We start from the raw sequence: 26478 nt of genomic DNA on the forward strand, positions 1-26478 counted from the left end.
TTGTGAATCACCAAAACAGCATTCTTGCATATAATCTCATGACATCTCTGGATGAAACTGCTAATATTTTATGAGGTTTGAAAATCTGTCAATCCCATTTTAGGCCATGTGATAAACACTAGAGAGGATTCTTCATAGCACTTGTCTTTTTTATTATTTATTATTTATCATTTCTGATGGAAACTGACCATGCACATCATTTGAAAGCCTGCCCAATACACCATTTTCATGGTTAGCCTCAAATGAACAAATCTCTGGAGCCACCAGAATAAGCCAATTAAACCTAGTGCTTATGTTTCAAATACAATTTCTCTAAATTTTGAAGATGTATGACACAGTATCCTAGTCTAGGTTAAAAATGTTGGCATTTGTGTTTTCTGTTTCAGTCCCCAGAGCAGTGGTTAGGTGTCAAGATACAATATTTTCCCCTCAAGGCATTACAGCCTCCTCTTTGCCATTCAGAAGAACGGTGATGGAGTTTCTCAGTTTTCTTCAACTTTGTCATCAATGGTTGTCACCAGCTTCAAGGAATTCTTCACAAGTTAGTGCCCGAGCTGTGTATCGAAGTACAGACTTGTGCCTGGGGATTCAGATTTCAGATTTCTCAAATTTTATTCAAGACACAGAGGTCAAGGAGGCCCTGTGGAAAACTAAATCAGCATTTGGGAATTACCATTTAAATTACTTCAAACACCCCAGATCAAATCTATGCCATGAGCACTGTAGAAAGTTTGAAATGTTGAGTTTGGATACTCCCAAAGGTGCTTTTTCAAGAGGCAACTGGACTTTCTGGTTTTTCTTTGAAGAAATTTCACTTCTCTGAGAGCTGAAGAAGCTTCCTGGATGAGAATAAAAATGTCTTCAAAGAAAAACAAGGAAGTCCAGTTGCCTCTTTAAATGGCACCTTTGGGATAACCATGATCTGGGTGACTGAGAATCTCCATAGAAATTTAGATACTTGATTTTGCCACTAGATGAACTAAGCTAAGGACATAAAAAGGTACATCATCTACTGTACAAGGGATTCCAAGAATATAATTTCTAAGTAATCTCCAAATTTATTCTTTATGGCTCGCGTGCGGATTAGTAACTTCCAGATTGGAATTGATGGAGGAATTATCAATAATCCTATTCCACAAGGTGATTAAATGTATATTTGTTATTCACCCACATTCTGAAAACATGGGTTTGAATATCCTGTTCTGGAAAACCTCTAGAAGGTTGCCTTAGATAATGTAAATTTCTTAGGATATTCAGACATTGAGAAGTGTTTCGTGTAGATTGATATCTCAAGAAAAGGGTTTGGCTGCAGTTGCATTGCTGTTGAAGATGAAGCTAAGGAAGTGGAACATTAATTCATATAGTTGAACTTTATCTTGACGTTTCCACATTTGTGGATGGAATCAAGAGAATAGTTAATTTGCTATGCATTAATGCTTATAGTCCTAGCATTTGGAATCTCTCAAGACAGGTACATTTTCTTTCTGAAGGCTAACTAAATAATGCAACACTGGAAAGAAACATCTACACTTGATTTGATTTAAATTGATCTATACCAATGATTGGTTTATATTTACATAAATATAAATATATTTAAATATGAGATAAATATATATATGTATATATATTATTGATTTATTTACACTTGATTTGTATACTAATGATACCCTGATGTTTGTCAAATTTTTGTTTTTGCTTTTTTCAATTTTTTTTGATAAAGGGACAATTGCGGGGAAAAAAAGATTATTTTGGAGCATTAGAATTATTTTTGGGGGGGAAGATGGATTCCATTTATAGCATAGCTTTCCGAATATTTTTCCCCTTAATTATTATTAATAAATAATTTTGAGTATAGATAGTCCTCAACTTGTAGCAATTTGTTTAGCGAGCGTTCCAAGTTGCAACAGCACTGCAAAAAGTGACTTATGAACGTTTTTCATAATTATGACTTTTCCAGCATTCCCATGATCAGGTGATCAAAATTCAGAAACTTGGCAACTGGTTCGTCTCTATGACGGTTGTGGTGTCTTCCAAGGTCATGTGATCCCCTTTTGCAACCTTCTGACACGCTAAGTCAATAGGGAAGCCAGGTTCAACAACCATGTTACTAACTTAACAGCAGTGATTCACTTAACTGCTGTGGCAAGAAAAGTCATAAAATGGGGCAAAATTCATGTAACAAATGTCTCATATGTTTAACAACATATAATTTTGGGCTCAACTGTGGCCGTAAGTTGAGGACTACCTGTGTTTAGGTCGATGTGATATGTTAATAATTCTTGGAGACCTGTTTTTTTCTCTAGGTTAATTGCAACTTTGATATAATTTTACCCTAATAAAGCCTAGGAAACAATGGGCCACAAATCGCTGGGGGAACAAGAGCAATATTGCTCTATAGTAATGATGGCTAACCTTTTGGTCGTTGCGTGCTGAAAGTGTTCCCATGCGCGAGAGCATGCATGCACATCTGCACCCATAATGCATGTGTCCCCCTGTGCTCCCCCACGCCCCTGCATATGCGCATGTGCCTCCTGCATGTGCCCTGGCCCCCAACCATGCGTGGCAGCTACCCGAAAAGCATCTGGCTGGTTGGAGGCATGCGTGCATGCACTGGGGCGATGGGTCACGTGCCCACAGAGATGGCTCTGCATGCATGTCATAGGTTCGCCATCACGGCTCTACAGTATCAAAACATGGTTTTGGTGCTGTTGCTACCTCCTACTTAGGAATTCATGTTTTACAGAACATGCATAAACCAATCCTCTACGGTTAGTCAGTTGAGCCACACCTGGAGTGAAAGTCTAGACCACCTTAGGAACTTGGACATCAACCAAGCAAGAGAAAGTGGCAATGCAGATAAAAGTAGACATCGCACTAGGATCTTCCTTTAGAAATTTTACACAGGGAGCTCAAATCATAACGAAAGCAGAGCTGTTTTCTTCTGCCCTTTATAAAGCAAGCCTTGATCACCATCTCTTTTTTTTGGCAGAGGAGACAACCGGAATTGGCTAAAGCATTACACAACCAACCCAACTCAAGGGAAGCTGGCACAGAGGCCCCATTGTGCAAGTGGAAAGAGACTTAATTTTGATTTCTTCAGAAATATACGGAAAATAATCAAACTTCAGGGCCTCTCCCTGACACTCTCCCTGCCCTCCTTTCAGATAAAACAAACAAATCCGTTGCTTTTATTGATCAAAGCAGCATTCGAAGGTCCGTTTTTCCATCAAGGGTAAGATCACGATTGGCAACTAGATTTAATCCAGTCCTGTGCAAGAGCTGAATTGCATTCTTGACCTGCTTTACATCTGGAGAGTTTGGGATGCTTAACTTTCTAAAGGCACCTGTAAGGCCACTCAAGCCAAATCTGTGTTCAACTTAAATGATCATCAAAGGTACCAATTGATAACCAGGGATATTTGAAGTGGGTTGCCGTAGTCCAAATAGAAGCAAGCATGCTATGAAATCATTTATTTTTTATTTTTTATTCTGCCTTTGTCATCTGTGGCAGTCTGTGGGCTGGATGCGTCACATGCTGGCCACCCCCATCCCCGTTTAGCGAAGGGGAAAATAGTGGTGATACATTATGTGACGATGCGAGTTTGATACCCCTGGTCTATGGAGATTCCCAATCATCCAGGTCATGGTTATCCCAAAGGTGCTTTTTCAAGAGATAACTGGACTTTGTTTTTCTTTGAAAACATTTAACTTCTCATCCAAGAAGCTTATTCACCTCTGACTGGATGGTGGGGAATGGAAGAATTTATATTCCTTGCAGACAGCTGGTCATTTGTATTGTTTTAGAGTCATTGAGGCCACTTGGAAGTTTTTCTGTGTCCTCAGGGTCACCTGAGTAATGCCACAACACAGTCCTTTCAGCAATTTTAAGAAGGCTCCATGACCATTTGCACTACTCAGGTGATCCTGAGGATACAGATAAACCTCCAAGTGGCCTGAACGACTCTCTAAAACAATGCAAATGACCAGCTGTCTGTAAGGAGTATAAATCCTCCCATTCCCCACCAGTCAAAGCTGAAGAAGCTTCTTGGATAGGAAGTAAAACTTCTTCAAAGAAAAAAAAGTTTAGTTGCCTCTTAAAAATGCACCTTTGGGTTCTGCCTTTATTATTTTTATACATAACTCAAGATGGTCAACCTATTCCTTCTTCCTATTTTTCCTACTATAACAACACTATAAGGTGAGTTGGGCTGAAAGAGAATGACAAATCCAGTCACCCAGCTGGCTAAGGTGAGAATTCAAGTGTCCCAGTTTCTAGCTTGGTGCCTTAACCACTAGATTAAATGTAGAAATAGGCACACTTGGCACATAAGAGGCATCCCTACAAAGGCTATCCTGGACATGGCTGATACTTGCTCAACCTAAAAGAAGTTCAGAGTGCAAAATACCCTGTACATTTTGCACCAGTTGCAGCTGGAGTTGAAAGCCCATCCATAACTAAAGGATATGAGTCACTGGAACAGAGGGACCCAGAACCCATAGCCGCTCAATTTTGCTTGGCCTGAGTTGAAATTGCACACTCCTACCATAGCAACTAAAGAACTCCAATTCAGCAACTGCGTTAAGAGCAAAAGAAGCAACACTTTGTATGGAAGTTTGTTGAAGTAGTCATGCCCCCAGCAGGAGAGAAGCTGGAGCCCATACAGGTGGTTCAGATTGGACATCTGTTCCCATTTCTTCTTGTCATGTTCAGAGCCTGTCAGCGTTGACTGCCACAACCCTTTGTCGGTGCATTTCTTTTGGCACGGAATATAGTGGAACATCAACAGCATGCTTTGAGACTGAGAATGTCCACCAGGACTGTTCAAGCATCCTGGCTAGTCAATTTATCAGTATCTGCAATTGCCCAAGACGCAACAACGAATGCCTTAGAAAGGGGTGTGGAGCCAGCAACCTTCAGTGGTTGATTGTAAAACATGAGTTCGGTTCATTTCATGAAAGCCTGGTGGTTTACAGGACTCACACAGATGCGGATTGTGTCCATCTGAAGGGGAAAGCTCCTGCAGCTCTGGCATTTACAAAGGAGAGCCCTCAGAGCCATAGGGATCCAAGCCAACTGCAAATCTGCTGGTATTTCTACTGCAATATTGACAATTTAACGAAAGTATGAGCATGGGAGATGCAAATAGAAATGAAAACCAAACAAAAGAAGAAAGTATCTCAAGAAAAGCAGATGTTCTAGAACAGGGTCTTTCAAACTGTGATCCTCAGAACTCAAATTCCATAAAAATTTGATGGGATTCTGCACGACACGGGTCTCCAACCCTTGGGTTGCAGCCAGAGGTGGTGTTCAGCAGGTTCTGGAGAACCAGTAGTGGACATTTTGAGTAGTTTGGAGAACTGGCAAACACCACCTCTGACTGGAGATTTTACAGTATCCTTCCCCTGCCACGCCCACCAAGCCATACCCCACAGAATGGGTAGTAAAAAAAAATTGAACCCCACCACTGGTTGCAGCCCACTAGTGGACTGCAGCTTGTTCAGAACCAGGTCGCTCAAGTGGGGGGTAAGTGCACGCACATGCAGCTCTACGGGTGTGAACAATGGGTGCTTTCACGCACTTACCACTCACATAGAACCATCCTCTCCCCCAGGGCTAGCCAAGCTGGAAAAGTTGGGGACTGCTGCTCTTAAGAAATTAAGGAGGAAACAATTCATTTGAACAGAGCCATTTTCTAGAACTTTGCTAGCACCTCTTCAACAGGGATTCCAAGCGTTTTTAGCTGAGTTTCGGGGGGGGGGGATGAAAATCCCTACTCAGTTAACAGCCAACAAGTATTACCCTGCGATAGTGAAGAAAGCCAAGATTAGCAGATCCCATGCCTCAGAGTATGTATACACCAAGGGGAAGATTTGCCACCAAAATCTCCAAGGTTTGGAAAGTTCTGAATGTAATTCGCTCAGAACGGAGCCTCCTTCTGCAAATCTGAGAAATTTGTGAGGTGGAGGCTCCTTTCATACTCTGTATGCAAATAAATACGGGCACTAAGGCAAGAGATTTAGCTGTGGGACTTTAAAACCTAAGAAATCAGCACTGACAGGGAACTAGCTCAACCTGATTCTTGATTACTCCTACGCACTCAACTGAAGCAAACCCTCAGGTGCCACTGAAAAGCAAGTCAGGAACTCTTACATGTAAGATTATACCCAATTTTGTAGTGAAAGTCACATTTCTAGCTCATTTGTATTCTGCAATGGAAGGTGTTATAAAATATGTGTGTGTGTGTGTGTGTGTGTGTGTGTGTATAATGTTTTCTTAAGTTTTCGCGGGTACTTACATGTATGGTATTCAGCTTTGTTCGGGTACTTTCCCATGTCATTGTAGTTGTGCTTTTAAAGTTGTAGCAACGTTTCGGCAGAATCTCATCTGCCATCATCAGGCTTCTGTATTGAATATATTGTATATGTGTGTGTGTGTGTATAAATTGTCATTCCAATGTTGAACTTCAGTTCTGCACAGATCTGTATTATTTCCTTTGTAGTGCCAGTCAAGAACACAACTGTTATTCTTTTTTACCATTCTCTCCTTCCTGGCCTGATGTCAGAGGCTGCCTTTGCCAAGAACGTACATAAACCATTTGAGAAATATAATGTAATAACCTAAAAACTGTAGTGCTTGATCAGGCCAATATTCATGCCTTAATCCACAGTGATCTATCAGATGCAACTGGCAAGTTCAATGAAAATCAGTTGGAAGTTTTCATCTAAGTTTCTATAATAAAAGGGTTATCAATTGACTTTGGAAGAATTCATATAGACAAGTTTAATTTGCATAGTTTATTCTTGATGGAATTCAACCAACAGTGCAGAATATAAAGATCTATCAGTGCCTCACTTGTTAGTTTGAGGTCACTGCTATTCTTAAAGCAAATAATTCAAGCTAGATTATAAGTGGAGAACCCATACTTATCCAAATACTTTTTGCAAAAGTATTTTGCAAAAGCTAAGTAGATTCTACCTGATTAGGAAGGGAGAACCTTGAAGTCCAGGCTGTAGCTGGACTTCATAGTTACCAGAAGTTGAGCTTAATTTAAGGAAGTCTTCACATCTACTAATTGTGCAACTGGCTTGGGACTCTTGAATAATTCAACACCTAAAATGCTAATTCCATACTCTTTGGGTCTACAGAAAATGACTTCTCAGGAAAGAATAACATACAAGACGCCAGCTCTTCAGCTCTCTCTTGTGGAATAAAAATAACTCGGTAGTACAAGTTAGATAGGAAAGCAAAACTCCACAGCTGGGTAGTTTTTCAAGGATATATATACCTAAGTTGTTCAGAAGCTTTACTAAATTATATTCAGGGCATTTTTTTTTAGTACGGAGTTGCTCACTGCAAATTTTAAAGAAGTCAGAGTATTCTGGGCTTCCAAAGCAGTAAATTTAGTTCACAGAAGATTCTTTGTCATTATATAATTTATAATTCTTTATGGATGACATACACAGATAGTCCTTGACTTACAAGTTCATTTAGTGACAGTTCAGTTACAACAGCACTGAAAAAGGTGACTTTCACACTTATGACCACTGCAATATTCCCATGGTCTACGTGATTAAAATCTAGACGCTTGGCAACTGGTTCAACATACTTATGCCCTTTGCTGTTTTCCAGGGTCATGTGATCTCCTTTTGTGACCTTCTGGCAAGCAAAGTCAATGTGGAAGCCAGATTCACTTAACTATGTTACTTAACAACTTAACTGCAGTGATTCAAGAAAAGATTGCAAAATGAAGCAAAACTCACTTAACAACTGTCTTGCTTAGCAACAGAAATTTTGGGCTCAATTTGTGGTCGTAAGTCAACGATTACGTGTACCAAAGTATATCCAAACTCTTTCCTAAGAAGAATCGTAAAGCTTCCAGCAAGTCATAAAATAATTCTAACAGTGTTATTAATGTTGGTAAAAATTATGTCTTCTTTTTTCCCTTGGATCCACTTGTTCCCTTGGCTCCAACAGACTTTAACACCGAAGACTTACTGCTACCCAGAGTTTCCAAAAAGGATGCATGCCATGGTAGAAGACAAGAGGTGCATGTGCCAAGTCTGTGGTATCTCCAAGATGATTTATGAATTAACCGTAAATGGCCACAGGATATTAAAATGGTAGCTTTTCACAGCTACTTTCTGCCTTTGCCAATTATTATCTGTTTTGGCCTTAAATCCAAAACAAAAAGGGAGAAAATAAATTTTGGGGATGTCTTGATTTTGAAGTAAGTATATAAGCGATGTAAACCTTTACAAAAGCCAAATGAACCCAAGTCCAAACCCCACAACTCTTTAGCGCCCTTGACCATAAATTCGTTAAATGAACGAAATCTGTTTTGCTCGTTAACCTTTCTTTCCCTAAATCTGAAGAAATATTGATCTGCTTTTAAAGCTTAAACAGAATGTTCAGGGAACACCTTGGACACTTCAGAAAGCATTTTTAAAACCCAAAGCTATGAATGTCATTGTATATTAATTTCAAGTTAAAGGAAACAACATACCTACGTTGGCACTGCCCACACATCAGTACCATAAGACTCCATTCTGCAAATAATCCTTAGGGAGGTGGGAAAAGATGGAGAGGGTAGGGCCAAGACCAGGAAGCGAGCCTAAGATTTGTTTTACTGGGAGTAAAAGAAACCTTTGCAAACTAAGGGAAAAAAGTCTGCGGTCAGGTCTGTCATGATCTAAATCAAAAAATGCAATCTGGAATACACTCCGTACAGTCCCGCAACAGGAAGCTGGCGATCAAAGGCAAACTATCATTCAAGTAAAGCTTCTCCACTTCTCAGAGAAATCCTAATGGAGTTTAAAATGACTCTACTTTAGAGATTCCCCTTTGTTGATCTGCAGAGGAATCCTGCTCGTTCATGTATCTGAGAGCAGACTTCTCCTATCTACTGTGATAGAAGCAGCATCTTCTCAAAAGGACCATTTTAGCTCTGAAGTCTTATTTTAAAGATTATTTATTTGGAGAAAAACAAAACAAAACAAAAAACCAAGAAAGGGTGGGGAGGGGAATTTTACATAATAAAAGACATCTCCCAGGAAGTCCATGCAGATTACAAATCATTTTCATGGAAGATATTTTGTACAAATTTTACATGTTTTTCAGAATGTGTAAAACGCACCTCAATCCACTCATGAACCTGTCCTGATAGTAGAGACAGAATATTCAAGATTGCTGGAAGAAAGAGAATGCTTCTGGGATTTGCAAATTAGCAGTTTCTCTCCAATACAGCTCCTCACTGTTAAAAGACTCAAAGCAATCATGCATTTCAAGCCCATCTATTGCCCTCACCAGGTCTCATCCCACTTTCCATCTCCCATCTTTGAGAAATGACAATACTCTTTCCATTTCTAAAAGCCGGCTTAGTTGTAGCTTAAAAGTTATGAAAATAAGACCCTAACTGTACCAACTTTACAATAGCCTGGATCCTTAATTTAATATAACTTGAGATTGTTTCAAGAGTAAAATCACATTGTTCTTCTCCCCAAATTATGTAAAATAGCCCCCGCTGAATGCATGCACATCTCATAAAATCCAGCCAAGTCCTAGGCAGATACTTCCTTCCTGCGTCTATGCATTTGTAAACTGGCTACTAAACCATTGTGCTGCTTCTGTTCCCTGTGCTGCAATTTGTTCTTCCCCTCAGAAAAATGAAAGAATGCTAAAACAACAAGTGGCAGAAATTCCTATTCCCGAGTTTAACTTCTGATAGCCTATTGTTTTTCTGAAGAAGAAAATTAAAAGGAAAACCAAAACTTTGCTATTCAAATTGCCGAACCACACCTAAGCTAGAGGAGGGAAATGAACCATCGTGTGATGCAAGGAAGATGCTCCACCAGTCTTTCAATGGCCCCCACCCTCTTTAAGCAGTGCTCTAAATTTGAAAAAAAAAAATGCTATTACTTTGTGACAGTATAGTGATTGCCCTTCAATGATTAAAACCAGACAGAAAACACTTCAGGGAAAGTTTATAATCTCCTAAAATTAAATTGCTCCCCAGCATTCCTTCATACAGCACAGTACCTTTAGGAAGGTTACTAGAAATTTAGAACAATGGGGCTTCAAACATATAAAGTTATTTTCTGCATGGTCTATCCGTATGCACCCTGCACCGACACTGCACAGCTCAAGTGACTACTGACATGGAGGCTGGTTTCGTAGGAGCTGAATGAAACGTGGCTTTCTGTACTGAAGCAATTTGTCCATGGTGCCAATTTCTGGAGTGGGTGGGATACAGCCCTGAAACTTCTAGGAAGAGGGTCCTGAGAGGCAAAGGCCTTGTGTTCTGCCTCTCAGTAACACTTTCTAAAGGCAGATGATTTTTTTTATTTTTTTTTTTTTGGGGGGGCAGCCGTCATACCAGAAAAGCAAGGCATGCACCTAAACTCCCAAGATACCTGTTGGGCAGATGGTAATCTTCTAACTTGAAAGCTAACCGGTCCCTTCTTTCAACTAATTAAGATAATACTGCTTTTCCTCCCCAGTGCATTAACTGCTTTGAGATTATATTATAGAAGCCACCCAAGCTACCAAAAGAGGGAAAGAGACGGGGTTTAGCCGTCCATATTCCTGATGCGCTCAGTCACACACTAGCCTACTAAAGCACTAACCTTAGCTCTTAATGGAAAGGACCCGAGGCTCTGAATGTGATTAGAAGCAGCGTGAAGTAACATTCAAACACACACTGGGCCTATTTCTTTCTTTCTTTTTTAAAAAGACACCTGCCATTTTTTTTTTTGTCTCTTGCTGTACTTTTTTTTTTTTTTTTTTGCAGGGATCTCTCCAGTAAGTTCAATACTTTAAAGGCTGCAGCAGCATGCAAGAGAAATTCTATATCATTTTTTTTCTTATTTTTTTTTAAAAGAAAGGTTTAAGAAAGGTCTCTCCCAGGAGATGTTCACTTGTAGGCTTTTATTTTTCTGTCTTGTCTGAATAAAGGTTTGGTTTTGCTCTCCAAAAGTTCCTGGATGGCAACCGGTTAGGAGACAACATAGAGGGGGATGGAGAATTTAGTCAGCATACTCTTCTCCTTCAGCTTCGTCATCACCATCCACTGACAAAGCAGCATACTTGCTAGCACAGCTAAATTTCTGCAAGAAAAGTGGGAAAGAAGACGATCAGAATACCGATGACTGTCGGCATTAGGTTTTGGGTGATTTGTACATTGTATTTCAGACCTTCTATAAAGAATAGAGTGGTATAAATGGTATTCTGTATTCTAGGCAGATAAAATGCTGCATGTAACAAGCAAAATGGTGATCATGCCAAAATTCTTTAAACTGGAGACCCTAAGAAATAAATCAAGGGCTTTCTGTCTCCCAGGCAAATTTTGCACCCCAGAAAAATGAATTCGTTCTTTCTTTTTCATTTTAAGTCAACTTCCATAGCATTAAGAAAACTGATACTTGGCTCCCCCAAGACAGTGGGATAACTCTCTCTATATATATATCTATATTTCCCTTTTAAAAGCCATTTTAACCTCTATTATATTTATCATAATTACTGTATCAAACTAATTCCTTCTATCATCTCAGGAAGCTTGCCTTCTACTTCAAAGGATTTGGGTCACAAAAGGCAGCTATTCTCAACTTTATTAAGACACATATGCCTCAGTGGAAGATAGGACAACCCTAGCATGAAACCACAATGCATATAGTACAACTTCTCATTATTGTCATTTCTATTTCGATACTGGTAACTGCTGAAAGACAAGTGAATCCCAGTATGTACCAACCCATTTTAGTCAGTAAAGTTGCCTAATCCTCATTGTATTTAACAGTAATTCCCTAAAAAAATAGTAGGCTCAGTATTTACGGGGACAGGGTTCTCTTCAAATTTCTTTGGCTCAGGTGCAGATCTTGAGTCATGCTCCTCGTTGCTTTCTTTCCTAAAAATGAACAATGCTACCATGTTAATTTAGCAAGCAAATTCAGAGAAAAATGTTATCATTGAGCATTAACTCTGCCTCCAAGCCCCAATGCCAGAGGATATAAAGGGTAAGATAAAGTATTGTATCATTCACAAAAAAAATAATAATAATTCTCAATGTGGTAGTGGTACAAATTAGATAGGCAGAGTTTGGGCTGCTCAGTAATAATTTCCCTGCTAAGGGTTCTCCAGCAGGCCCATTTTCCAGGTATAAAACCACTGAGTGTAATCCACAAATGCGTGCAAGATAAACAGCGCCACTTGTTATGATCACTGTCTCTCTTCCAGAAGAAATATGAACTGGAGTTTCTCAACTGTGGCAGCTTGAAGATGTGTGGACCTCAACTCCAAGAATTCCCCAGCCAGCAAGGTTAGCTAGGGAATTCTGGGAGTTGAAGTCCACGCATCTTCAAGCTTTCGAGGTTGAGAAACGCTGGTATATTCCATTCCACTGAACAGTGGCTCATGACTAAAAAAAATATATTACCCTTCCAGGTCTTGCCAATGGTCTCTGCTGCCTCCATCTCCAGGACCATGGCCAGAGCTCCCTCTTCGTCCCCTTGGAACACTCTCATTTCCCCCATCAGGTCTGTTTTCATCTCCTGAAACAAAGCAGGAGAAAGCTTCCATCATCCTATTCTAGATACATCAAATGGCAAGACTTGTTTGGCTACCCACTGGTTTCTAAGGAAAACACTATGAGGAGACAGGTCTTTTCATTGAAATGCTTCAGCTCCCTGCAGGTTTCCCATGAGGTTGCACACCTTCCAGCCTTACCTTTTCGTGGGGCACTTTTGGAGGACACTCCATCTTCTGATAACACAGCTTGACTGCCACTGCAAAACAGAGGTTAATACTTGAAATAATTTGCGCACACATGATATATCTGGTCAGTTTTCTCTCCTCGGAACAATTAATATAATCCTTTCAACCTACATCTTAGAGGCAAACTACTGAAAAGTATACCACACAATTTTCTGACTGAATAATGAAAACTTAGGACAAGTAATTTGGACTCTCAGATGAAAATAGATACAGGTATCTGGAAATGCTTTCTCCAAATAATGGACCATTATACTGCTTTCATGCCTCACATACTGCTGCAAAATAAGAACAGATTCTTGTGCTTGTTACATAGTAGCTTGGCCTTGTAAATATTTTGAATTAACATAAAATTATGTTATCCCAATTTTTAACCAGAAAGGCAAGTGTAGGTAGCCTCTGACTTACAACCAGTCGCTTAACCAACACTCAAAATTACAATGGACTGAAAAAAAGTTACTTCTGACCCATCCTTGAATTACGGTTGTTTGCTATCCACACAGTTATATGATTGCATTTCGGGGCTTAACAACCACCTTATATTTACAGCTACTGCCAGCATCCTGAGGTCACATGATTGTGTCTTGTAATTTTTGCCATCTTCCCTTAAAAAACAAAAACAAAACCCCCACTGGATAAAATGTATTTACACTTCTTATGACCCTGTATTCCACTTCAATGACCACCATAAAAACGGTCATAAAATCAAATCTGGTCATGCAGTGCCCAAACTTGCAACCACAGCAACTTATAACCAAAATTCCACCCCCAACTATCGTTTAACTTGAGGAGTACTTGTAGTGTCTTCAAATATTTTTAAAAGATGGTTTAAATTAGAAACATCTCGGCAGATGGTTTCAGTCGATGTGAATGGGTATATCTATCTCAGACTTAATGAGAAGTGGTAGAAATTTTGACTTGGAAGGACTGAGGATCTGAATGGTGAGCATCAGACAGTCTCAAAATCAGTTCATAACTGGCTCATGTTTTAGAAATTAACTAATTCTAAGCCAAAACTAATCTCAGATACTGATGGGCTTTTTCTCTCCCAGAAAGCTGTTTGTTAAGCTATTGCTGAAGCAGCTGGTGAAAGATATGCCAAGGGGAATGTCTTTGCCCATTTGTGCCTGATACACCAATTGTGGCCATTTCTGGCAATGGGCACTCATTCTCTCATCACTTTATGACTACTGAAATATGATCTATATAGGTTGTTGGTGAAGACCACCCAGAAACTGCAACTTCTACAAAATGTAGCAGTTTCCATATTAATTGTGACATGATACTTCCATGTAACAACGTCCAGCAGGAGGAGTTACACTAGAGCCAGTTTGTTTTCAGGTGCCGCTTAAGTTGCTGGTGATCACCTGGTCTCCAGGTTCTGGCTAGACAAAATGCAATCAATACTTGGTTCAGTTCAGCAGACAGAAGTAACTCAATATGATTTCTAATAGTCCAAGTGCAGGACATTCCTCCCAAAGTTTCTTCCTATTCCTCATGACTAATACAAGGCAGGTATGTAAATTAAGTCAAGAGCTTACAGACAGACTAAACGAATTACAGGAAATGGGAGTGTTTTACCAAAACAAACTGAAGAACTGATGACAGCTTAATTTTCAAAACAAGTGAGCATTTGGCAGGGGAACGGGAACATCTTAAATCAGATAAAATACTTATGGTAATGAAACTCCTGTCAGAATGGAGACCAGAATAACAAATAAAATCTAGGGAATTTTGATAGAGTTAACATTTAGAGTTAATATTATCAGTTGAATTTCTTGCTATTTCAGTAGCCTGTGCATTTACTTCTTTCTATGAACATATTCAGTGAAAGTTGAAAATAAAGCATTTTTCACAGATGGGAAGACCTAGTGGAAGTTTATGTGCCACTTTTATTTCTCTGAAAATTCTAATATGCAGAAAATGTATGTCAAAAAGGCTTCTTACTTTGATACGGACTTGCATAAAAGTTTGCATTTTTAAAAAAGCCCAAGTATAATAAGTAAATATGAATTTCTGATTACCCTAAGTTAGAATTTTTACACTTTGTTTATTTAAGCTGTAGTATTATTAAAAACCAGCACTAGTGATTATCATATACCATCTTACAGAGAGCTGTCATTTTAGTCACTAAGCAGTTTTTTTTTGATACAGGTAATCCATCCATCCACTCAGTTTTTGCTAGCCTTATATCTAATCTTTTATTCAGTTCAAGCAATGAATTTATAATTATACTGAGCCACAATACTTTCTCCTCCCATTCTTTCCCAAATCACCCCCTCCCTTTGAGAAAGGTTAGGCAGAGAGTGAATGATTGGTGACTGGCCCACAATCACCCTGTGAGTTTTTATGGCTATGAGTTTTCTTGCTTCAATATGTTAACCATCCCATCACAGCAGTCCCCAAATATTTAACACTTCAACTTAATGTTTTTCCTATTTGTGAGGTGAAAAATGCAGCTGAATAATTAAAACTTTTTAAGGTGGCAAAATATTGCTTTCATACCTTGTACTCATTCACACTAGCAGCTCTTTTTTTTCTTTTAAGTTACGGAAGGTAAGGCTGTTCTGCTAAAGAGGACAGGCAGGTAACTTGTCTAAATTTGAGAGCTATTTCCTGAATGATGAACGTTAAGGCAGCAAATCCAGTTTATTTATTTACACAGAACTTGAGTCTACCTGCTTCACAGCAGGGAATGGAAACCTTAGCATTTCTGTCTACTCGACATGCTGGCTGGATCTGATAAGGACTGGGAGTCCAACAAACTGGACCCTGTCCCTACCTGCTCTGCCATTTTCCCCCCTTCTGAAATGGTGCTAGAATTTTTTTATTTCAGAAGATTCTTGATGAAGCCACAACATTGGCGAATCACACAGCCTTTTGCCACATTTTCAAAATCCATGTTGCTGTAACGAGGAAACGGGAAAACCCCCAGCAACACAGCACCCTCCGTTCTCTAAACTCACCTTGTTGGGGAATGCTGATCGGAGTCCGAACTCTGTGAGCGTGCTGGGTGCGAGTTGCTTCGTTTCACCCAGGCATTTTCTTTTGGAGGAGGAGCTGGCATTACTTTCAAAGGAAGCTTCTCTTCTCTAGGGGTCTTGGAGGTTGGAGAAAGACTTTCATCCTCTTTGCTGATGTTTTCATTTTCCAATGACTTCTCACTCTCCCTCCTTCGTGAAGCTACAACGGTAGAATAGGAGGCAGAAAACTGAGTTTCCTTCCACAGCTGTGCTATTCAACGTATTATTGGTGTTGTTGAATGTTTCAGGATTAGTCAGCATGTTTCGCCAAAAGGTACCATCAAGTTGCCAAAAAAAGTTTGCAAATGCAGTGTATAATTGTAGAAAAAGGTTCCATTTGGATGTTATATTTAATCCACAAGGTGTAATAATGGATTATTATTTATATACATTAATTATATTATGTATTTCATATGCAGCCCAAGACTATTCCTCTTGACTCAACGTGTTCCAGGCAAGCCAAAAGGTTGGACACTCCTGGCCTAAACAGAATATAATAATCAGGCTAGGGAAGTCTCACCCTGTTAATTACCCGCATCACATTAAAACAGTCTGATATGATAATAGTATCTAATGGTAAGAGGTGCCGTAGCAAATCTCATTGTGAATGGGGAAAGAGAACACAATAAAAACTTTATGAGAAAGGAGGAAATGTGCTGCCTTGTTCTCTTCCCAAAAGTTCTGGCTTTCCAAATTTTCCAAACGTTTTCAGGCTGCTGATATATCTGGTCTATGAACCTTAACAAAATTGCCTTCATTTATTATTGTGATGGCCCTACTGACCTCTACAATAGGGTTGTGTTGTATATTAAGATGCATTTAAGAATACACACCCTTGGAAAATGATTTGGAAGAAATGTTTTGGATCCTGTTAAGTACAGCACCAACACCCCTCCGTTCTTCAGTGAGGTACCATTACTTTTTTTAGATGTCTATGGCAGCTCGGGAATAAAAGATGCCACAGCTTTCAGGAATCAGCTAATTAAAGTTAATGTAATTCCTACACCCGTGTGGTGTCATATATTTAGGAATATAAATCTAAGTTGCTTTTTTAAAATTTTGAATATGACTCCATCCAGCTTCCACTCCCTAGATCAAAGCTGTTCCTTAATGGATTGAAATGATTGTGATCATGCTCAAATAACCTGATAACATTGTTTGGGACTCCTAATAAAGGGAATTACGAATTAGGGAAGAAAAGACTGTAGGTCACTCTGACTGGTTCAATGCTCTTATTGCTTCTGCTAAGGCTCATAGCTGTGTTTGACCTTGATTTTTTGTCCTGACAACCTGCTCTCTACCCCACCCACCCTGCGCCTAAAGATATACTTTGGATGGAGTGTGTATGAGGTGGCCTTTTGGATTAAGAAATTCAGCTCCCGTGTAAAAGAAGGGAAGATGTCTGGATGAAGGGCTTTTCTTGATTATGTTGAGACTTTCCATTTAAAATCAGAGATCACAAATGAATTAATTTATCTCAGCCCCCTCTCAACAGGAGAGACACGACATCATCTATCTCCAGTTTACAACACAGTCCTTTTAACAGTTACAAGGCTCCACAAGCATTTGCACCACCCAGATGAGCCAGATTGCGTTAATGACTCTCTAAAATAATGTATGCAAATGACCAGCTGTCTGTAAGGAGAATAAATCCTTCCATTTTCCACCATCCAATCAGAGCTGAAGAAGCTTCTTGGATGAGAAGCGAAATGTCTTCAAAGAAAAACAAGGAAATCTAGTTGCCTCTTGAAAAAGCACCTTTGAGGCATTTATCCCCAGAACTTTGAAGAAATGTATACTACGATAGATATAGCTTAATTTTCAATTCTGAGCTTTGGGAGGGAGAGTGTAAGCAAAAACAAGAAGCTTACAACAAATCCTTCAGGAGATACTTCTGTGGCAGAAGCACCCAATACACAGAGCAGTATCCTGAAGAGAAAGTAGTTAAGAGTAAAGATTTACAACATCACGCAAACATCAGGCAAATGGGGGACTTAGCCCATTCAAATAATCCATGGGTTTCCAAATCTGGATGCACTTATTTATAATATCATTCAACTGAATCTCAACCTCAGATATACCCATGGCAGGGCTGGCTCAAGTTGGAACAATTTAATAGGGCTTTCCAGCAAGAAAAAGGTTTACTGCTAATATCTGGATGGACTTACTTCTTCCTGTTGGGCCAGTCCCCACAGAAGGGGTTGTGCTGCCAGTCTGTGAAGATTCGCTTCCTGTCCTTGACCGCTCCTGGTTTTCTTCACTACGCCAGCTAGGGTGCCTAAGAGTATATACAGATAAATAACCGAGGGTGCACTTTTAGGACACTGTTACAAAACTCTCCCCTCACCCCAAGGTGGTTAAGATAGTGATGCCTATCACACAGCAAATAATTTTTCAAGGCAAGTTAAAGACATGGGGCTGTTCAGGATACAGGTGTATTTGGCAGTGTTTGACCAAGTGCAGATAAATACAAGTAGTCCTTGACTTACAACAGTTTGTTTAGTGACCATTCGAAATTACAACATCGTTGAAGTTACAACCATTTTTCACATTTATAATTGTTGCAGAATGCCCATGGTCACATGATCAAACTTCGGACTCTTGACAATGGTTTCATATTTATGACAGTTGCAGCGTCATATGATCCCTTTTTGTGACCTTCTGACAAGCAAAGTCAACGGGGAAGCCAGATTCACTTAACAACTGTGTCACCAACTTAACGACTGCAGTGACTTACTTAACGGAAGTGGCAAGAAAGGTCTTAAAATGGGACAAAACTCACATAACAGTTGTCTCGCTTAGCAACGGAAGTTTTGGACTCAATTATGGCTGTAAGTCGAGGATTACCTATATATGTAGTCTATTTGCAAGATTGTCATCCTAATTTTGAATTGCGGACGCTTCCTTTCTGAAAACTACCATTTTCTCTGCAGAGAAGATAGCCTTCTGCTGCTCACCGTTCCCGGGGCCGTCTGTCTAGCCTGGGTTTATCGTCTTCCAGTTGGCGCTGCAACTTCTCTTGCTCCTTTTGTAGCCTTTCTTCGACTTCGCGCTCTCTTGCAGCAGTGTCCACAGGCTTGGCTCCTCCAAAGATAGAAGCTGCACGGCTAGACTGACTCGCAGGGGCCACAGTTGTATCTTCTTCCTTGGGAGTACTCCGGGGCTTCAAATTCAGTTTTGGCCTCTGAGTAGAACCTAAGGAAAGGGGGTGGGGGGAGTAAAATAAAGTTGGAGAAATTAACGGTATGCACACTTGTGCATGAACACACACACAAAAAAAGACACAATAAACCCTGAAGAGTTGGGGGAAATCCAACAGCACAAGACTCATGAAACTTCATACAGCTTGCTTACCTAAACTAGGCTGCAGAGAACCTGAGAACTACCAAGAATCAAAAGACAATCTTTCTGCAAGAGTTCTTCCACCGCCACCCCCACCCCCCATAACAGCAATCTACTTGAGACACTTCTCCCACTAACTTCTTGTGTTTTGAGGTCAGCATACTAGAACATGGGGGGATGCGGATAAGAGAGAAAAAAAGGACTGCTTGGGTGGAAACTTAATTCCAGATGTCCCAAAGGTGCTTTTTCAAGAGGCAACTGGACTTTTGTTTTTTCTTTGAAGACATTTCACTTCTCACCCAAGAAGCTTCTTCAGCTCTTGGAGGAGAAGTGAAACGTCTTCAAAGGAAAAACAGAAAGTCCAGTTGCCTCTTGAAAAGGCATCTTTGGGACAGCCATAACCTGGATGACTAGAGAATCTCCATAGACATTAATTCCAGATGGGTGAGATCAAAAGTATAGGACAATAGAACCAATTACAGCAGAGCTGTCAAACTCACGGCCCACAGGCTGGATATGTCATGCGCTAGCCACGGCCACACCTGCTTTAGCAAAAGGGGAAAAAGTCATGATACATTACACGACGCCATGAGTTTGACACCCCTGGATTACAACAACAACAAAGGTTCAGCTCTCCTTTCTTGATACTATGAAAAAGTGTCAGGCCTACCTCTCTCATCCCGCCGGCTGTCATCCCGGTAATAGTCATCCCGCGAGCTGCTGCTGCTGCTGCTGCTCCACCTATCCATTCGATCATCCCGCCTCTCATAACGGTCCTCATAGCGGTCACCGCCACCCCTGAAATCATCGTCCCGGCGGTACCCACTGCCAAAGGCTCTTCTGCCACTGCCTGACCTCGAGTCGAAACCTGCACAGGAGCAAAGTTATCCCAGCAGTTCTTTCTTGCACAATATGAAATGTGTTTTAGCGGACGACAAAAAGCTTAAGAAGTAACATTCATTTAAAGTTTTCACAAGATATTTCATGGGATTTGCTGCATCAACATTAGCATAGTGACTCCTTTGTTAAATGCCTTGAGAAAAAAGCATAACATGGTCATCTAAGGACACCTAGATCAAGAAAATGACTCCCATTAAAACACATCCTTCTAAAGTCCTGATGAAGCTGCACCTAGTCAGACCTGGATAGTAATGCTAGATTAAGGTTTGAAGAGGGTTTTATACACAATTTGCAAGACATTCAAAGATGCACCTCAGGAAAGCAGTGCAAAGCTAAGAGAAAAGCAATGGGAAAAGGCTAGATTTTTTTAATTAACAACAGCTGAAGGGTTAGTTAGTTAGAACTTGCATATCAGTTTTCCCACATTTACCAGAGTCTTACAATCATGGGGTTCTTTGACTTTGTGTAAATCCAGTCAGCTGTGCTTCTTCGATCAACAATTAAACAGACCCACAGAGCTGTATTTAACTTCACATACTGAATCGCTCAACCTTGAGAAAAACCAATCGTCCTACCATCACCAGAAGCTAGGAAAGAATCAGGACCCAGAAGTAATCATCTCTTATTTACTTTTAAATCTTGCATATCCCTAACCAACAGAACAACAAATGAGAGAATGTGACAAGATACTATTGTGCAGGAACGAGCAAGACTAATCATGTACAGTAGGTGAGTGTTTTTCGAACTAAGTATGGCTCTTTTCAATTCCAGAGCAACAAATGATTGCTTCTGAGATAATATTTTCTCCTTAACACTTCTCTGCATCTCACATCCAAACTCCAATTAAGCTCACTTTCAATGGAGAAATGCCTTTGAAGTCCCCTATGATAAATTAGGATAAACCTGAATTAATGTTGTGCCCGAATAATGAAGGAGAGGATACAGGAATGCAAAAGCAACACAGATACAGCTATATGAAAATCAAGTGCTCTCTAAGTGCCAACCCCGAGAATGAAATCAGGCAGCTACACAGTACCTCCCCTGTCGTAGTCTCTACGATCATCATAACGGTCTCGGCCTCCAAAGCGATCCGTATCTCTTCGGGCACCACCATCACGGTACCGGTCTGAATCATAGCGATCACGGTCCCGATACCCTAAGAGAGAAAATAAAATTTATTTAATTTTACACAAAGTAAATGCCGAGCAATTACTTTCATAAAAGCATCTAACATAATGAGTGGTAAGGTGACAAGTTTTAGGCTCCATCAAGGATTGCTTCTTTATGCATTAATATTTTATATCCCAGCATTATGTTTATACAATACACTCAAGGTAACTTGTAGCAATTAAAATAAAACTTCCTCTTTACGACCCTGTACTCCCTTAATTTGGAGTAGAGTTTGGGTGATTGGATGGAGCTCAGCAAAATACAAAATATAGGGCATAATAAAAGTACAATTAAAATGCATAATTAAAATCAGCACAATTAAAATTAATGCAAAAGTTTGAGGAAAGGGATTTTGCCATTTTCACAAACTTTGGGAGAATGGAAAGCCAACAGCTGATTTTTTGTAATCTGAGTGTACAGCACATTCATGAAAAATAATACTGTTTTCATTTTGTCCAGTGAGAAAAACACTTGCATTTGAAAGCATTGCATATACCAAAGGTATATGGTAAAAACATGATTTGGCTTGTTTCCATCAAATGATTACATTTTCTTATATACCCTGGAAAAAAGAATTCAAATTAGAGGTAGTCTTTCACCATGCTTTTAATTGCTGTCTGTCTGTCTGTCTGTCTGTCTGTCTGTCTGTCTGTCTATCTATCTATCTATCTATCTATCTATCTATCTATCTATCTATCCATCCATCCATCCATCCATCCATCCATCCTTCCTTCCTTCCTTCCTTCCTTCCTTCCTTCCTTCCTTCCTTCCTTCCTTCCTTTCTTTCTTGTCACAGACCAAAACACAAGTACAACAAAAGAACATGGGAAAATTAGTCATGAACAATTGGTCACCAAAAACTTGACTAAGGAGAATTACAATGTTCTCTTCTGATGGTTACAGCTTTTTTAAAAAAATTGGAAACCAAAGAAGTAATGTATGAGGAGCCATCCCCAAGACAATATAAGAACAAATTACTAACATTGGGTCTAGAAGGGTCTGTTTCAAGGAGAGACAGTATCTTAGATCTGCCTGCGTTATACATAGGGCAATATAAAAGGACATGCTCCACAGTTTCAACCTCAGCTCTGTCACAGGGGCATAGCCGCTCGTTAATCGGGAGCCTCTTAAATCGCCCGTCCAGTACTGCTGAAGGCAAGACATTAAAGCAAGCTGGGGAGAAAACTCTTCTATTCTTGGAAATGGTTAGAGTGTAAAAATAGGAAGCCATCCTCAGTCCATAATTATTAAATTGGCTGAAGATCAGAGGGGAGCAAGTTTTGTTAGCTCTGGCTCATAGATATCGCAAGTCAATGTCCACAAGCCGTTGGACTACCCTAAATTGGGCGTCCTGAAGGCCATAATCTCCCAGGGCATCCCCCGTAAAACCTAGCAGGTGTAATTTCTTCATCAGTTCCCTCTCCCAACGAGAAATATGAGAGTCAGCAAACACCAGGGAGAGGTAGCTACCAGAAACTGCCAGAAAGAGCACCCGAAACCACCATTTAAAGGTGTTAATCCACACCATACATTCGACTGATCGAGTGCCCAGTTCCAGGTACATCGGAGCAAAAGCAACACAAGGAGGAAGACCCAGAAGTTTTCTAAGAAAGAACCTGGGTTCCCCGTATCCATATGGGAATTCCGTAAAAAGTTTGAGCCAAAGTTTTGGCTTTGTAAATACGCAGAGCAGAAGGAATAAACTGGCCTCCTTGGGTGTAAAAAAATCTTAAAATCTGCTGGTGACTACAGGAGGCCGAATTCAGCATCTGGGTTCGATGTCTAGTCCAAGCACCGGTGTTCTGAAATTGAAATTGCTGTATATAGTATACAAAGCAGTCTTGATCAGGCCCATTAAATTGTATTATTTCGCTTTTCTACATTGCTTTCACATGGGTATTTATTTTATCCGCCTGTATTATTTTTTGAAAATAACACAAGGCAGTGAACACATTCAACATACCTGCCTCCTTCTATTTTCCCACAACAACCTATGAGGTGGGTTTGGCTGAGAGTGTATGACTAGTCCCAAGTCACCCAGCTGGCTGGCTGTCTTTAATGGCTAAGGTAGTACTTGAACTCACAGTCTCCAATTTTCTAACCTAGTGCTTTAGCCACTGGACTAAACTAGACAGATCAAAATCCAGACACTTGGCAGTCTCCCTGCATTTACAACCACAGGAGCACTTCAATTCCCCCCCCCCCACCTATCTCCCCCCCGCCCAACATCTCTGCCTTTTTGGCCCCCAGAATTCAGCAGCCCCATGTCCTGCTGCCCCCAGCTGACCTTCCACGTTTCCTTGCTGGGCATGCTCTGATCAAGTATGCCCAGCCTGGCCATTCAGGAGACAGCCAGCTGCTGGTTTCATGAGGCCTCCCTCCTGAGATGCCATGCAGTGGTTCCCTCAAGAGACCTTGGGAAGGAAGCATCATGTGGCCAGCAGCTGCCTTACTAAACTGCTGGGCTGGAGTGGCTGCAGTTTTGCACTGCACCGCTGGGCCAGGCCGGGGCAGCTAAGTCTTCCTGGGGTGGCTGTGGCTTTTTACACTGCTGGGCTGGGCAGCTGATGGTTTGCATAGTTGGGCTGGTTGAATGTTATAGCTCGGGGGCTTCTGATGACTCAAGTTGTGGCATGCCAAGAAGCCCCCATGCTACAGGGTTCTGGGGTTGTTTACTGCCTCACAAGGCAGGGTGAAGGGCGGGGGAAGGGGGAGAGATGAAAGACAGGCAATCTGGGTGGGCCGTTGGTTAGCAACTGGTGAGACATGATTAATGATGGCAACAAGGGGTGTAAGGATTGCCATTGCTAAGTGATGCAATCATATCTTTTATGGCCACATTTATGATGGAAATTTCAGTCCCAATTGTAGTAGTAACCCAAGGACGACGACCTGTATTATGTTGCATATCAAGATTTCCTCAAACTTGTTGTACAACTGGATGTATTTTGAAATCTAAGTATAGGTTATGGGTACTCTTGCAAAACGCCTACTTTGGAGGGGATGATAAAACAGCCACCAGAAAGTAAACTGCTGCCCATCATATGCAATATAAGAGCCGTGGTGGCGCAGTGGTTAGAATGCAGTATGCCAGGCTAACTCTGCTCACACTGCCAGGAGTTCAATTCCATCGATCCTGACTGGCTGAAGATTGACTCAGCCTCCCATCCTTCCAAGGTTGGTAAAATGAGGACTCAGATTGTTGGGGGAAATATGCACACTCTGTAAACCGTTCAGAGAGCTGCACTTGTTGCTAGTTCTTTTTCAGATATAACTTACGATGCTCACAGTCACCTCAAAGGCCTTTATAGCTTAGGACCTGGATATCTACAAAACTGCCTGCTCTTAATAGATTCTGCCTATCCAATAAGATCTAATATCTGAGAGTCAATTTGGGCTACTGGCTGAAGCACCAGACTGGAAAGCAGGAGACCGTGAGTTCAGGTCCCACTGTATCCATGAAAGCCAGATGTGTGACCTTGGGCCAGTCACTCTCTCTCAGCCCAACTCATCTCACAGGATAGTTGTAGTAGGGGAAATAGTAGGAGGAAGATGTGTAGGATATGTTTGCTGCCTTGAGTTATTTGTAAAAATAATCAAGGCAAGATACAAATCAAACAAAGGTGTATTCTCCTGGGCTCTTTCTCTTAAAGATTGTCAACAGCTTCGGAAATGAGTTTTCTTAGTAGCACCCTCTTTGGAACAGCATACCTCCGAAAATTAGCCTGACCCATACCGGGGAAACTTTAGAAAGACTACTAACACATGGCTTTTCCAGACAATCTTGAATAGGAAATGGCTGAGTCCTGAGCCATTGAGGCTTGTGTTATTGTAATCAGAATTGTAATTAATTGGCCTTTGGGTATTGTTTTTAACCTCCTTATTATAAAATGATATGTTAGCCTCTCCTAGACAAACTGTTAATAGTGCTTCATTTCTGAGAAGTGAAGCAGGTGTAAGGTATGGAGATGCTGCCTCTTGTGAGAGGCCCTCTGTCCTCGTCTCTCCTGTGAAATTAATAGCCTTCCAGAAGTTAGTTAAAACCAAGTTATTCTGGCTCTGAATTGTGACATAATCAGAGATGTGTGATGCACTTTTAATTTAACTCAATTTTAATTTGTACCTAAATACTGTTAAAACTTAAACATGGCTTAAGGTGTGATTGCCACTGAAGGCCATCTGATAGGGATTAGTTGGCTTCCTTGTGCAGTTGGTTGGCCAGTGTAAAAACAGACTGAATTAGATGGGCCAGGGGACCAATCCAGCGGGGCACTCTTACAAAAAACATGCTATAGTCTGTAACCTAGTAATATATCTCCCAACAGCTCAGGGCAACAATATTCCAGATTCATGCAGGAAATTAGGAGGAACTCAAGAACTCACTGTCTCCAAAGCTATCCTCGCCTCTGCGAGGAGGATAATCATCAAAGTTATCTGTAGCGGGACGTGCCCTCCAGTCAGTCTCGAATCTTTCTGAATCCCGATTGCGATCACGGTCTCTGCCAAAAGAGCGATCATCCCTATCTGTAGGAAGAAGGCGAAATGACCCACAATGTTTAAAGAGGCATATCTAATTCATCCAGTTTCATATTTCATAGAGGAAATTATAAGTCCTCTTAACCATAGCAGATGCCATTCGAACTGAAGCATGCTGTACAGTAGTGTTGCAACAAAAATTTATTTCGGACAAATGTTTGTAGGTCTTCTTCCAGCCATGGTAAAAGGAGGAACAATAGAAGCAGAATCTAATAATCCCAGTGCTAAGACAATAAACAGTCCAGCATGGCATGACAAAACCACTTATTATGAACAGCAATAGACAAAAAAATTGCTGAGTTGGTTTATTGGCATCTCTTAAAAAAACAGAGCTTCTCTTGTCCCTGACACAGGACTTGACAGGCATTTCTAATAGATATTCACTGCATTCTTGGACATGGATATTTCCAAGCATGGTTGGTTTTATTCTACAGTACCCAGAGTCAGTTTGTGTGAGATGGGAAGCCATATAAATTAGGCAGACGGAGACAGAGGAGGGGCGGAGCTTTGGAATCAAGAGGGCGAACAGAAAAACTGGCTTACTGTAGGAACAGATTAGCAAAATCTGTTCGATTTCTATAACACATTTCCACTCCAGCTGAATATATCTGAATGTATATAATAAGTCTTTCATGTAGTATAAGGCCTCAATTTACTGAATGCCAATGCTTACCTTTATCCTGAGCTTGATCAGCAACATCCACTCGTATTCTCCTGTTCCCTAGACACTAGACATGCAATAAA

General features: G+C 40.5%; 1 protein-coding gene across 2 annotated transcripts in view; it reads right to left on the reverse strand.

Annotated features, from left to right (window-relative positions):
- Positions 1 to 8953: 8953 nt before the first annotated feature.
- EIF4B (eukaryotic translation initiation factor 4B) overlaps positions 8954 to 26478 on the reverse strand; it is a 33011-nt gene continuing 15486 nt past the window's right edge. Inside the window, exons 5-15 of one of the 2 annotated variants that reach the window (XM_026713759.2) lie at positions 26408 to 26462; positions 25582 to 25722; positions 21065 to 21184; positions 19799 to 19996; positions 18744 to 18981; positions 17955 to 18064; positions 15730 to 15946; positions 12719 to 12777; positions 12429 to 12543; positions 11828 to 11900; positions 8954 to 11103 (exon numbers count right to left, since the gene is read on the reverse strand). In XM_026713759.2, the coding sequence (XP_026569544.2) occupies positions 11023 to 11103; positions 11828 to 11900; positions 12429 to 12543; positions 12719 to 12777; positions 15730 to 15946; positions 17955 to 18064; positions 18744 to 18981; positions 19799 to 19996; positions 21065 to 21184; positions 25582 to 25722; positions 26408 to 26462 (1407 nt within the window). In that variant the 3' untranslated portion in view covers positions 8954 to 11022. Of the gene's footprint in view, positions 11104 to 11747; positions 11901 to 12428; positions 12544 to 12718; positions 12778 to 15729; positions 15947 to 17954; positions 18065 to 18743; positions 18982 to 19798; positions 19997 to 21064; positions 21185 to 25581; positions 25723 to 26407; positions 26463 to 26478 lie in introns of both variants that reach the window. The other variant, XM_087925482.1, reaches the window with a different exon arrangement.

The sequence above is a fragment of the Pseudonaja textilis genome, chromosome 2 (assembly GCF_049901715.1).
Source record: "Pseudonaja textilis isolate UNSWEBS1 chromosome 2, rPseTex1.2, whole genome shotgun sequence".
Lineage (NCBI taxonomy): Eukaryota > Metazoa > Chordata > Lepidosauria > Squamata > Elapidae > Pseudonaja > Pseudonaja textilis.